General features: G+C 43.5%; 1 protein-coding gene across 11 annotated transcripts in view; it reads right to left on the bottom strand.

Annotated features, from left to right (window-relative positions):
- The window catches only part of FMNL2 (formin like 2), a 313,912-nt gene that overhangs the window by 8,794 nt on the left and 291,168 nt on the right, over window positions 1-13,950 (bottom strand). For all 11 annotated transcript variants that reach the window (XM_054548880.2, XM_054548876.2, XM_054548878.2 and 8 more), the window contains 8 exons: window positions 12,572-12,806; window positions 11,381-11,449; window positions 11,198-11,278; window positions 8,977-9,106; window positions 4,468-4,631; window positions 3,380-3,481; window positions 995-1,093; window positions 137-260 (listed from right to left, as the gene is read on the bottom strand). In XM_054548880.2, the coding sequence (XP_054404855.2) occupies window positions 137-260; window positions 995-1,093; window positions 3,380-3,481; window positions 4,468-4,631; window positions 8,977-9,106; window positions 11,198-11,278; window positions 11,381-11,449; window positions 12,572-12,806 (1,004 nt within the window). The remainder of the gene's footprint in view (window positions 1-136; window positions 261-994; window positions 1,094-3,379; window positions 3,482-4,467; window positions 4,632-8,976; window positions 9,107-11,197; window positions 11,279-11,380; window positions 11,450-12,571; window positions 12,807-13,950) is intronic.

The raw sequence follows: 13,950 nt of genomic DNA, 5'->3' as shown, positions 1-13,950 counted from the left end.
ATCACCCTGGGTGTGAATAAAGTCAACTAATGAACTTGACAACCCTGGACAAAAGAAGCTGCAAAATCTGCATGCATCCCAGTCTAGATGAGGCCAGTGGGATCTCCATGGGCCACAATGAAGAAGTATCTTTTACCTGTGATAATATCTTCAATGGCACCATCTTTTCCCTCATATACATGTCTGTTATCTTTAACTTGTCGTCTTCTTAATTCTGCAATTAACTCTTGCTGCTGCCTCTTTGATTTATGAGAAGGAGACTGAGAAGAAAGAAGGGCAGAGATTAGTGAGGCCAACACCCATTAGGAGTTTGTGAAAATCCAAAATGTGCCTGAACATTATGTTACTAATAAGCAGCTTCGGCCAAAAACACACACACATCCCACATTCTGCTCAAATGCAGAAAACTCAAGCTTCTGGGAAGGAAACAAAAACTTTCACTGACGAACACACAAAACTTCACCTGGCAGCAACAAGAAGGCTGGAGTCTACAGCAACAAGAGGCAACTGGTAATGACCATAGACGTCTTAAACTGTGTTGCCAGGGATCACAATGAAGACAACTTTGGACTGCCAGCCTTTATGCTCTTTACCTACTAACGAGGTTGCTGTCCATGAAATGTTCCCTCCATTCCTGCTAGCAAGTCCCTCCAGCTATCAAGGCCAGCACCAATGGGCATCTGCATAAAGCCTTCTCCGGATGCTAAGCCCTCTGGTCACTGGGTCATCTGGTGTGGCCTCTCTGTATATCTGACTAAGTTCCAGATGTCTGTAAGCTTGGATATGCTACACAAACATGCTCTTAGCCTCATTCCAGTGGTTGCAGAACAAAGTAATCAATTAGCATATTTCCATTTGCCAAGTGTCCAGACACCAGAAGGAAGTGATCAGGATCCTGGGCACACCTGGCTTGCTGGTCCTTCCTATGGCTTGCTCTGAAGAGCCCTCTCAGCCTCTCCTCACGGACCTGTCTCATGAGCGTGGTACTTCTTACCTTTGGATCCTGCTGCTCCATCAGAGCTTCTTGCTCTAAGAGTTTTTCCATGAGAGCTTGTTCCTGCTTTTTCCTCAGCTCATTTTCCTCTTCTGCTTGCTGGGTAAATCAAAAGAACCAGAAAGATCATGTTAATGGAAATGAGAGCAGCCAAGATTTTTTAAAGTCATTCTTCAAGCATCCTTATTGAGTTGAGAATTACAATAAATGGAAGGTTGAGAAGATCTACACTTTATGCCTGTATTTAGCTCTGCTTCTGGGCTTCACTATCTGTCACATCTCTTTAAAAGCTGGGAGCTGAGATTCATCTCATCCAGAAGTCCTTTCCTGATGATCGCTCCCTGTATGAACTTTCTCTTAGTCTCTCTCCTACACACTGGTGGGCACCTACCATCCTGGCAGCTGTGCTCAGTGATTTTGTTTTCCTTTCAGAGACAGTCTGCCTACCTAGAGCTCCTCTGATAGCAGGATCTAAGATTCTTCTGCCTTCTGCCTATTGTTAGGGGAAAACCCTCATTTCTTTTCGGGGCCTCACCACAGTGACACTCTTGGACTCTCCCATGCCTCACTCCTTCCCAAGGGAGGCAGTGTGACTAGTCTGATGAATCTAGAAGAAAGTGAATAGGCTCACCTCAGCTCAGCCCTCTTGGGCACTCTTTCTTTTGAAGCCGGCCTCCCCGAAGAGACCTCTAGTTGTCAAGCTGTGAACTGATGGATAGGTCATCTACCTAATTTGCAGCTGAAGTAGAAGGTCACAGACACCACATCCTCCAGCCCAGCTGTTATCAGTAATAAAGTTTACATTTGGGTCTCCACTCCTTTTGTTTTCATTTTGGTCTATATGAGAGGGATGATGTCCTAAAACCCCAACCTCTGCCTACAAAGTCCCTAGGTGAGTGCCAGGCTAGAAGGCTATTCATCATGTATAGGGCAAGAAACACATCCTGGCAGTCACATCACTGCCTGGCACATGCTTCACTGAATCAGCTGTGAAGATCACAGGGAGGAACAGTGAAGTGGAAGGAGCACACTGATGGACAGGCTGGGACCTCCAACACAGCCCAGACCACCAAGGACAGCTTCTTTTTTCCTCTGCTCCACGCATATCCCTGCTGATGCCTCAGGCTTTGAGACAAACCCCAGCCACTTCCCAACCTGTCTTAGCCGATTTTAAAATATATTTTCTCTTTTGACCTTAGACTTACAAGTTTTTATGTGAAAAAAATGGCATAGCAGATGACAAGGGCCATCACCGGCTATCTCTACAGCACATAAACACAGCCAGCCAGTGGGCTTGGGCTACCAAGCACTGCAGATGGCAGCAGTTGGTGGCCCGCAGCCTTCTCATCATGAGCAAATCCTCAGAGTCTGGCACACGGAGTTTGTGCTGTGTTTCTGTTCACCCTGACTGCCACAGACATGTTCCTTCTACCAGCAGCTTATAGCTCTACTGCTACATTAAGCCATGCTGAGGGAAGATGGGCTAGGAATATTTTGACTTTCTGAGTTTTAGTAAAAGGCCCGATAATGCTTTTTCAGAGCCTTCAGCCCCTAGTGGTGTTAGGGAAGTGTCCCCCTATTTCCAACGGGACTTCTCAAAAGTGTGGAGAACCCTGCCACATTCCTCCTCCCCTCTGCAATAAACATTCTTCCTACCTCCACCAATGTTATCAGTGCTACATGCAGACAAGCCTGGAGGATATAGAATGAGGTGTTTCCAAGGTCAGCTAAAATCTTCTAACAGCCTTCTTGTAATTTCTCAAATGGACAAATCCTTCTGATACATGTCTCTTTGCGTCATAGGCTTTTTCAAGACCACAGCCCTGGATTATGTCCAAGAGGGCCTCCCATTTAAAGGAAGGGCCACTTATTGATCCACACAAAGAAACAGAGAGTGCCCATCCTTAAAAGCACCATCCTTCAGTCCATACTAGAGAAATGCTGGTCTAAGAGGTCCTAACCCCTGTGCTATGACTTACACAAGCAGGCTCTCCTTAACTTCAGCTGTATCATGCACCTTCGCCACAGCCCACAGCTCACTTCTACCCATTAAACAATTCCACAAGAGGCCTGGATTTTCAAGTCCTTCACCTTGCCTGCCTAGGTGAACAGTCAATGGGGCAGCAATGTCTTGGAGCATCTCCCTTGCCCCAAGGGGGCTGCCAAGAGCTTTGTTTTCTGGCTGAGGCAGAGGACTGGCTAGGTGGAGAAAGGGACCATAATGTCCCTCAGCCTCCACAGAGCTAGGGACTGCTGTCTCATGAATGCCACCCAGATCTGCTGTCCACAGGAACTGGGAGGCCTCTGCAGAGAGCTGGGACTCAGACACATCTCAAGGAGGGCAATTGCTTGAGAAACAAGGGCAAGGAGGGCCTTAACATATACCTTATATGCTTTCACAAATCGGACAAAGACAGGAAAGAAGACAGAGGGTGGTGTTGTCTTGGGGTTTTCTCCAAAATACTTCACAACATCATCAAAGGCATCCTGTGAAGAAGCAAATTTTTCTTGAGTTTCATTAGTTTGGCATTTGAACTGGACGCTCTGAGGGGAACGCTGATGCAAAGCAGCAGCCACGAGACAGAGCTCCCATGGCCTTGCGTTGCTGCACCTCCCTTAGCTCCCAAGATTGCCTAACACCTCTGTGTTTCCTCCAAATGCCTCAGCAGAGGCAATCCGAGGAATGCAATAGTGGGGCACAGGAATTCATCTGCAGGACCTCCTGCCACTTCTACACACATGCATGCATGCATGCACGCACACACACACGCACACACACACCCCACATACAAAACAAGGAAACCTTTCTTACAAGAGTTTCCAAAGGCCATGGCAGAACCCCTTAAAACCAACAAGGTCAAAAGGGATCTTAGTCACTCTGACCCTAAATTCCACTTCCTTGCTTCAACACTCCCTATGACAGCCTCACACAGGGGACACTCAGTCTCTGCCTGAACTCTTCCATGATACAAGACTGCCCCAAACCAGAGGCCCTTCCAATGAATCTGCTGAGTCCTCATCCCCCAACTTTGCCTCTGCCTCTTCTGATAGTGTACTGTTCATTCTGTTTTGCAGGCCTGCCTATCTATCAGCAACCCCCAGTATAGTGTAAGATTTTCAAGGACAAGATCTACAGAAACCCAATACACAGGGAACACTGCTTTGCCAAGCACAGGCCTGACGCATGTGGGCTGAACTGAATACAGGACCCACACTGGAGTGGGTATTGAAGTGAAAGGGGAGGGGGAGGGGACAGGGTAAAGAGCCCCAGATTAGAAAAGGACAATGAGGACGGGGCCCTTCCAAGAATAACCCTGGGAATGGTCCCCCCGTAATAAATAATAGCTACACGAGAAAGCTACCCTCCACAAACAGAGGGAAATGGAACATTTCTCCCCAAATACAGGGCCTGCACCACAGGCAGCTTTAATGGATACAGCCTCTTCACAGGTTTCAGGGGCACCGATACTTGCCTGTGCAATCTTGGCATCATCCTGCAGCTTCTTCAGCTTCCCCTCATTGTTGAGGATGAACTCCTTCAGCAGCGTGTTATGGTCATGCATGGTGTACTCTCTCTTGGTCAAGTCCATTCCCCTCTGGAGCTCCTTGACATCCAGCAAAACATTCTCAAGGGAGACTGAAGCAGAGAAAGAACATCCCAGTGAAACTCAATGGGGAAAGTCACAACCACAGCGAGTCTGGCTGCTGGGCCAAGTTCTCAGGAGATTCTTAGGCTTACTCAAGGTCCCTAAACCTAGCTTGCAGCTTTTGGCACAGAGATCTTTTAATACAAAGAAGCATTATAAGCACTATATTAAATTCTTTGCGTGCACTAGTTCATTTGCATCATTAGCTCATTTTGTCAACAAGCAAAAGCAGCATAAAGAGGTTCTGTGGCCTGCCCTTGGTCACACTGCTAGCAGGTGGCAGAGGAGTTCAGGTAACAACTGTGGACTCTAAATCCCACACTTGCACAAAACTATTTCATTTCTCTTACAAGAATAGCCTGTGGGTGGGCCCGTAGGCTCAGAAGTCCTTATCTGCAGCAAGCCTAAGGTTTTGTGTGTTTTAGAGACAAGGTCTCACAATGTCATCCAGGCTGGAGTGCAGTGGTTCCATCATAGCTCACTGCACCTTCAAACTCCTGCCCTGACTTTCCAAAGTGTTGGGATTACAGACATGAGCCACTGTCTAGCCTATTATCTTTTAGCCTCTGCCTAACATTTTCAACTCTTTTTGCATTTCTCTGACTCTCCAGCAGGGGGCAGCCTTTTGTCTGTTGCCCATAGGTTGTATTGATTACTAGCACCCAAAGCAGCCTTGCACAGCTTCTTTAACAACCCCTCCCTATTCAGAAAGGTTTAATGTGAACCTTTCTGTCTGCAGCGTGGCCCCTCCTGGGACAGGCACTCCCCCAGAGCCTCCTGAGCAGCTTCTGTAGGACGTCGCTGGTACCCGAGGTACCAGCTCTGGGCCCCCTTGCCTGACTCAACTCTGCACATGGACAAATTATTGGTGCAAAAGTAACTGCAGTATTTGCTGAAATCTGCTGTTTGATATTGGAATACATCCTAAATCAATGTGGTTATGTTATACATCATTTTAATGCACACTTCTCTTTTTGCTAATGACGTATTACTTGCTGTTTGTATTTATTTTAGACTACGGAAATGACGTTAGACAAAAAGCAAATTCAAGCGATTTTCTTATTTGAGTTCAAAACAGGTTGTAAAGCAGTGAAGACAACTCGCAACATCAACAATGCATTTGGCAATGCATTTGGTGGTTCAAGAAGTTTTGCAAAGGACACGAGAGCCTTAAAGATGAAGAGCTTAGTGGCTGGCCATCAGAAGTTGACAACGACCAACTGAGAGCAATCATCGAAGCTGATCCTCTTGGAACCACAGAAGAAGTTGCTGAAGAACTCAACATCAACCATTCTACAGTCTTTTAAAGCAAATTTGAAAGGTGAAAAAGCTTGGTAAGTGGGTGCCTTATAAGCTGAGAGAAAACTTTTTTAAAAATCGTTGCTTTCAAGTGTCATCTTCTCTTCTATATAACAACAAACCATTTCTCAATCGGATTATGACGTGCAACAAAAAATGGATTTTATATGAGAATCAGCAATGACCAGCTCAGTGGCTGGACCAAGAAGAAGCTCCAAAGCACTTCCCAAAGCCAAACTTGCACCAAAAAAAGGTCATAGTCACCATTTGGTGGCCTGCTGCTGGTCTGATCCACTACAGCTTTCTGAATCCCAGAGAAACCGTGCATCTGAGAAGTATGCTCAGCAAATCAATGAGATGCACCCCAAACAGCAACGCCTGTAGCTAGTATTGGTCAACAGAAAGGGCCCAGTTCTCCACGACAACACCCAACCGCACATTGTACAACCAACACTTGAAAAGTTGAACAAATTGGGCTATGAAGCTTTGCCTCATCCGCCATATTCACCTGACCTCTTGCCAACCGACTACCACTTTTTCAAGCATCTCGACAACTTTTTGCAGGGAAAATGCTTCCACAACCAGCAGGATGCGGAAAATGCTTTCCAAGAGTTGTTGAATCTAGAAGCACGGATTTTTTTCACTACAGGAATAAACAAACATTTCTCATTGGCAAAAATGTGTTGATCTTAATGGTTCCTATTTTGATTACTAAAGATGTATTTTGTTTGCCTGTTTTTGAGACGGAGTCTCAGTCTTTTTGCCCAGGCTGGAGTGAAGTGGTGCAGTCTCAGCTCACTGCAACCTCTGCCTCCTGGGTTCAAGCAATTCTCCTGCCTCAGCCTCCCAAGTAGCTGGGATTACAGGTGTGTACCACCATGCCCAGCCAATTTTTGTATTTTTAGTAGAGACAGGGTTTCGCCATGTTGGCCAGGCTGGTCTCAAACTCCGGACCTCAAGTGATCTGCCTGCCTCAGCCTCCCAAAGTGCTAAGATTACATGAGCTACCACACCTGGCCATAATATAAGATATGTTTGAGCCTAGTTACAATGATTGATAATTCACGGTCCAAAATCACAACTGCTTTTGCACCAACCTACTAAAACAGTGCAGTAGGTTTTTCCCTCAGTAGACTCACACTGTCTTATCATCCTTGATTCTCTAATACTTATGATAGTGCCAAGTACATGGAGGGCACTCAAAGGTGTCCAGTGGATAAATGAAGGAGTGAGTGAACACGAGTGAAGGCATACAGAATCTGCGTCGGGCAACCTGGGCACCAGAGAGCAAACAGAAAGAACAGTTCTGCCAGGGAGCAACCCAGTGTCCCATTTTCCCCACCGATGTTTTTCAAATGACACCATTTGGACCAAACAAAATGAACTAGTACCCATTGGTCAGGCAGAAATTATAATAGCTTTTTAACATTTTTCTTAATTAGAATTGTGAGGTGTAAGAACTAATTTAGGCAAAGGGAAACTTAAAAGGAGGAAAATCACTTGGTCAGAACAGAAATTCTGCCTACTGTCTAAGTGAGCCCCAAACTCGCTCTAGGTCTACCCAGCCTGCGTCATATAGTTCTTCATAGTCAGAGAGTCATCTCCATCTGCCTCTCAGTCTCCACCACAGCTTCTGCAGCATTTATCCCCGTAACAGTGCATCATCTCATTCATTCATTTGTTCACTTGTTCATTCATTTCCAACATCCAATTTTCAGGTGCTGAGAGAAATAGAAAGATAAATAAAACCTGGTATACCCTTAAGAAGTGTACAGATTGGCCAGGCATGGTAACTCACACCTGTACTCCCGGCACTTTAGGAGGCTGAGGCGAGAGGATCACTTGAGCCTAGGAATTCAAGACCAGCCTAGGCAACATAGGGAGACCCCATCTCTACAAAAATTTTAAAAATTAGCTGGGCATAGTGGTGTGTGCCTGTGGTCCAAGCTCCTCAGGAGGCTGAGGTGGGAGGATCGTTTCAGCCTGGGAGGTCAGGACTACAGTGAGCTGTGATCATGTCACCGCGCTGTAGCATGGGCCACAGAGCAAGACCCTGTCAAAAAAAAAAAAAAAAAAGAAGCGCACAGATTGCAATGAACATGCAAATTGTTGTAATACAATATGAGAAATCTTGTACGAGAGGGTAGACCAGAGTGTTCTTTAGTGAGAACACAGAAGCAGCAGCCATTTACCCTGGCTGAGTTAGAGAAGGCCTCACCCTCCAAAATTCCAGATGCCTGAGGTACCCCACAGGAATCTGAATTTATAATAAACACTGGCTGCTTATGGTTCGATATCACAATTTGAGAATCACAGCCTATAAATGACTGTAAGGTCAATCTGCGTATCATTCCTTTTTCTAATCGAATATGCTTTTGAGGGAACATGGTACATTGGATAATACACTTCATGAGAAGTAAGACCAGTTTTCTAGTCCTGTTTCTATCACTTTCTACTCGTGACTTTGGGCAAGACATTTAACCTCGAAAAATCTCAATTTTCTCACCTATAATAATGGAGATACTATTACCTTGTACATCCCAGCTATCTTAGAGTCACAGATGATTTAAATGAGAAAATTTATACCTGTCTTAGCAAAGTAGCAACCAAGAAGTGCTGATAATTTAACTAGTGCCCAGGCAAAGGCAAAATATTTACAACTACCACACTTGAGCAAGTAAAATGGCACAAAATCAAATTAAAAGTGTTTGCTGGGTGATGATTCTCAGATTCTCATTCTCACATTTCATACAACAGCAGCAGAATAAAAAGGGCAGTGAATAAAAGAGGGAAGGGACATGACGCTCAGTGGCCTGTGTCTTACAGAAAGGACACAGAGATCACCTTTACGCCCACGTTCTCTTCTGCTCTCAGGGGTGGACAACACCACGGCCGATGTGTTCCAGCTCAGCGTGTCTGACTTCTTAGCCTTGGCTTTTTAAATGGGTTCTGAAAAGTGTTTAAGCAGGGAATGGCTCCACCACAATTAAAGGCATTAAATACCCAAGACTAACAGTAATAGCTGAAATCAAGTACCTGCAGCAGCTTTTTCCACATAATGAAGCTCATTATAAAACAGGGATACTTGGTGATATTTTTCTTTCACCACATTGGATATATAGTGCAACAGTGTTTGCTTTCTGTCTGTTGACTTTGTATCTAAGAGCTGAAAACAAAAGGGAACATGGGTTAGGTACAAGAGTAAAGGGTAACAAGAGACCTACCCCTCAGGTGACGATTTCCCACCCAGAGTCATTAACTGAGTAACAGTCGCCCAACAGGCTGGAGCATTCCCAGAGGAGGGTCAGGATTCCATTTGTTCCTTAGTGAACCAGGCCACTGATGCTTAACTGGCTCGAGGACTTTCCAACCAGGGCACATGCTTAACTATGGGGATGACTCTATGCACCTAAGAATGGTTCACAGCTTTCCTCTACAGTAGTTCCTATTTACCCACAGGTTTACTTCCCATGGTTTCAGGAAACCCACAGGTTTCAGGTATCCAAAAATACTAAGTGGAAAATTCCAGAAATAAACAATTCATCAGATATGAATTGCGCACCACTCTGAGCAGCATGATAAAACCTCGCACGTGCCATTCCCATCCCCCCTAGACCGAGAATCACCCCTTTGTCAAGTGGATCCATGCTGTAAACATTACCTGCCATTAATCACTTAGTAGCCATCTGGGTTATCCGGTCAACTGCCACCTATTGCAGTGCTTGTGTTCAAGTAAGGTGTTTTATTTAACTGCTCTATTTTGAGATGGAGTCTCGCTCTGTCGCCCAGGGTGGAGTGCAGTGGCACAATCTTGGCTCACTACAACCTCCACCTCCTGGGTTCAAGTGATTCTCCTGCCTCAGCCTCCCGAGTAGCTGGGATTACAGGTGCCCGTGACCAAAAATTAGCCCAGCTAATTTTCCTATTTTTAGTAGAGACAGGGTTTCGCCATGTTGGCCAGGCTGCTCTCAAACTCCTGACCTCAGGTGATCCGCCCACCTCAGCCTCCCAAAGTGCTGGGATTACAGGTGTGAGCCACCATGCCTGGCCTATTTTATTTTTTAGTTATTGTGAATCTCTCATTGTGCCTAATTTATAAATTCAACTTTATAACAGATATGCATCTCTAGGGAAAAAAACAGTGTATATATAGGATTCAGTACTATCTGAGGTTTCAGGCATCCACTGGGGGTCTTGGATCACAGCCCCCATGGATAAGGGAGGCACTGATTACTGGACTTACATGAACTCTCCCAGCCCTGCATCTGCTATCCCACCTTCCTTGCCTTAAAAGCAGGACGGCTCTAATTTTAGTGCTCTTCGAAGTGAAGAGCCGGAGGAGAAATGGGGATGTAGAGCCAGCAGGTGCATGCAGGTGCCTCCTACACAGCAGGGCTCCTATGCTCCAGTTTTTACATTTAGCTTAGCCCCTCCCTTATTTCCTAGCCTGTGAAGACCTGAAACAGACATGCTTAACTGACCATGATCTGCTGGAGGCCAGAACTGTGACTGACTAGACACTCCTTATTAAATAACTAGCTCCCTGGTCTGGGGACTCAACCCATTGCCTAGCCTTCTCATGTGACAATCACATTAGGCCTGCACAGCCTGGAGGGAGTCCACGGAGGATTTTCTCTAGTCTTGTTCACATTAGTTAGGTGACTCTGAAAACTAGAGCACCTTGCATGCAACAACAACAACACAAATTTAAGAAAATATAGAAAAGTACTTACAAAAAGCAGTTTGAAAAAATTCCCTGATTCCATCCAACCTCTGCAATATTTTAACCTATTTCCATTCAGTCTTTCTCCCCACATAGTTTACTTAGCTGAAATTCAACTGTACATGCAAAGCATACCCTGCTTTCTTTTCTAAACACAAATCTTTCTTGGGACACTCTTCATCAGTATGTTAACGGTGGAAGAATAATAGTTCACTGTATTAACTAGTGTTACAGCACATTTAATCATTCCCACAGTTAGACCTTTAGATTGTTAATTTGCAATTATAAATAAAATACAGCATTCAAAATTCAGACACTTGAGAAAAAATTCCTGGAAATGGAAATACTGAATCAAAGGGTATGAGTAATTATAGGTTCTATGTGCTCTCTGTCAAATGGTGTTTCAGAAAATTAGTACCAGTTGATCCTCCCATGGCAGAAAATATTCATCAAAACATCCCCCACCACCCTAACTTCATCTCTGCCAGCCATCTGTCCTTCAAACAGCTCTCAGATTTCTTTTAGTCCACTCACCAGATCTAAACTCTGAAGTTTAAATCCATAAACTGCTCCTCTTTTACTGCTATTCATGTAGTTTCCAAGGGCTAAGATGATCTGCAAAAGAGAAGGTGAAAACAGAAGCCCATCAGTACAGCACATCAGGCACTGAACGCAGCTGAAGTAGCCCTTCATACCTACAAGAAAAACTGCACTTGCCTCCAGAATTTTCTTGAGTTTCTGGGACGACTTTATAGAGACAGATGCTGCTATAATCGCATGTAGTTGCTAGATTCCAATCAAAGAAAGAAAAAGGGGAAAAAAAGACATGTTAAAAATGGGAAACTAATTGGCAAGTAAATATAACACAGAAGAAAACAGGCCTGCATTTAGAGCATACAGTCTTCATGATAAGAGTCTACTTTTTCTAAGTATAACAAATTTAATTGTCTTGCTAGGTCTCAGGTAATATTGTTACATGCACGGTCTTTACTGAAACTGTTCACAATAGCAAGTAACATAGAAACTTGCTTATCACAAAATCTGTAACCAATCTATAACCACTAAGACTCAGAGTTAAGAGTCCACAGCTTCTTCTGGTAGAACTCAATTTCCTGCCCACCACCTCTAATCATGTCATATAATTAATATTTTTAAATCAATGGAGGAGGCATCAAAAATGAAAAAAAAGGGAGGGGAATATAACACCCTCCAGAAGTTCTCAGAACATGTTTTCAACAGACATACTACTATAGCAGAAACCAACAAATTTATTTAGAAACAGAATTGGGAAAGAACTGACTACTATAATCAGTAACAAAGTTTATTTAGAAACAGAATTGGGAGAGAACTGTAAGTTTATGATATTCATAAATCTCCACCAGATTAACACAACGGAATGAGAGATGGTTGGCTATTATGTCTATATCACCACAGTTTACTATAACAAACTTCCAAGAAAGAAAACTCTTATGGTAAATATAAAGCTTTCAGCAAAAGCTTGTAAGTCTGCTCACTAAAGACGGGGCAACATTTTTAGAAATGAAAGTCTTATTTTCAGTCTTGCCAACCCCGCCAGAAGACTAGTATCTTCAGAGAGGAACCAAGTTTGAGAAAAGAACCAAGTTTCTTTGTCCTCTGTCCTTTTGAAATATAGAGAACATCTGTAGACACAAAAAAATGGCATTCTTTCGGAAGAACAGCAACATGGAATATGAACATTCCCCATTTTTCAAATTTACTTTGCATACATAATGTGGAAAAGATGGTTGAAATAAAAATGCAGTTTAGAAAGTTGTGAGAAGGAGTCTTTAGAACCCACCACACTGAGTGCGATTCTGGGAGAGACTTTAAAAAATAATGATTCCACATTTCTTTGGACCCCTCCCCTGCCAGAGTCTGTCCACTCACAGGAGTCAGCATCTGAATGCTTTCAGCAAAGTTCCCAATGAAGGCCATGATGGTCATCTTCTGCATGAGCCTCTCGATTTTACTAAACTGCATCATGAACCGATCTTCATCTGACAAGTTTTCCAGAGGCTTCCTTTCCCGCTCATAGAGCCGAAGCACTTTCACTTCATTCTCAGTTGGCAGGAACCGCATCAAGCATTCCACAAAGTCTACAGGCAGTGTCTTCAAGTCAAATCTAAAGACAGATGTGGAGAGATGAGCATTAGAGAGAAAAACCTTCTACCCCCTTTTCAAGTTCATCCATCTTTTCAGGTTCATCCATCCATCATCCATCTGGTACAGCTCATCAAATACCATATCAACGAGTCTAAGATTTCTCCAGCTGTCCTGTGAAGTCCCACCCTGGTGCTGGTTCTTGACTATGCCTCAGTTAACTTAACTGGTTCTTCCTGAAAACCTGGACCTTGTCACAACAGCCATCCTCAGTTTTTAGGGTACTGGCATAGCTCTAAGCCTCTGGAATCAGGAGTAAATGAAAATAGGAAGAGGTAGAACCAAGGCCAAAGCATCTGATGGTTTTGTGGTTCAAGGACATAGTTGACAGGCATTGTGAAGTACAGCTAATTCAGGAGATTAACACTGTACACATTATTATAGAATATCTGGTGAATTATGTAAAATATTTCAATTAAACCAATAGTCTGGTAGTATTTTTTCTTCTTTGGAAAAAAATGCATCCAAATGCCTGTATTATCTGAATGTTTTAGGTTAAGTGCATACATTCCTTGAAGTTCTTTTTGGATATATGCTTAATTTGAACAAACGAAGTATCTGTTACAATCTCTATTCTCTATTATTGTCTGGACAATCTTTGTTCAGCTAAATAATAGAATTACATTTAATCATCATGACAAACAAGATATATAAAGATTTAAAGCCAGGCTGCACTTCAGGATTCAATGTCAGAAATCAGAACAGACTGTAGGAGGCACTGGACTACTAGATTATGACCCTGGTTGAGGACACAAAATTGGAACAAAGGATTTCTCAGGGTCATTTACACCTCTAAGCCTCTAACCAAAATGTACAAGATAATCAATTTATACATAATTAGTTCCTAAAACATTTAATAATGTCTTCATCACATTTGAAAGTCACCATGGCCACAAGAAGAATAGAAAGATTCTTCTAATAGAGAATTAAAACCAATGCCTTCTGTGCAGTTCAAGAGTAAAAAATGAACTTTGTTTAAAATGTCCTGAAAGTACTAAAAGCAAAACAATTCACATTCCTGTTGTTACGAATTAAAATATGCATCTGTATCACATTTGCATCTGGCATTGAACTGCATCATTCCACAAATGCCATCAAATTTGTAT

Source organism: Pongo abelii, chromosome 11 (genome assembly GCF_028885655.2).
Source record: "Pongo abelii isolate AG06213 chromosome 11, NHGRI_mPonAbe1-v2.0_pri, whole genome shotgun sequence".
NCBI lineage: Eukaryota > Metazoa > Chordata > Mammalia > Primates > Hominidae > Pongo > Pongo abelii.
The sequence above is the reverse complement of the archived record's forward strand: the minus strand, read 5'-3'. Positions and strand labels throughout refer to the sequence as shown.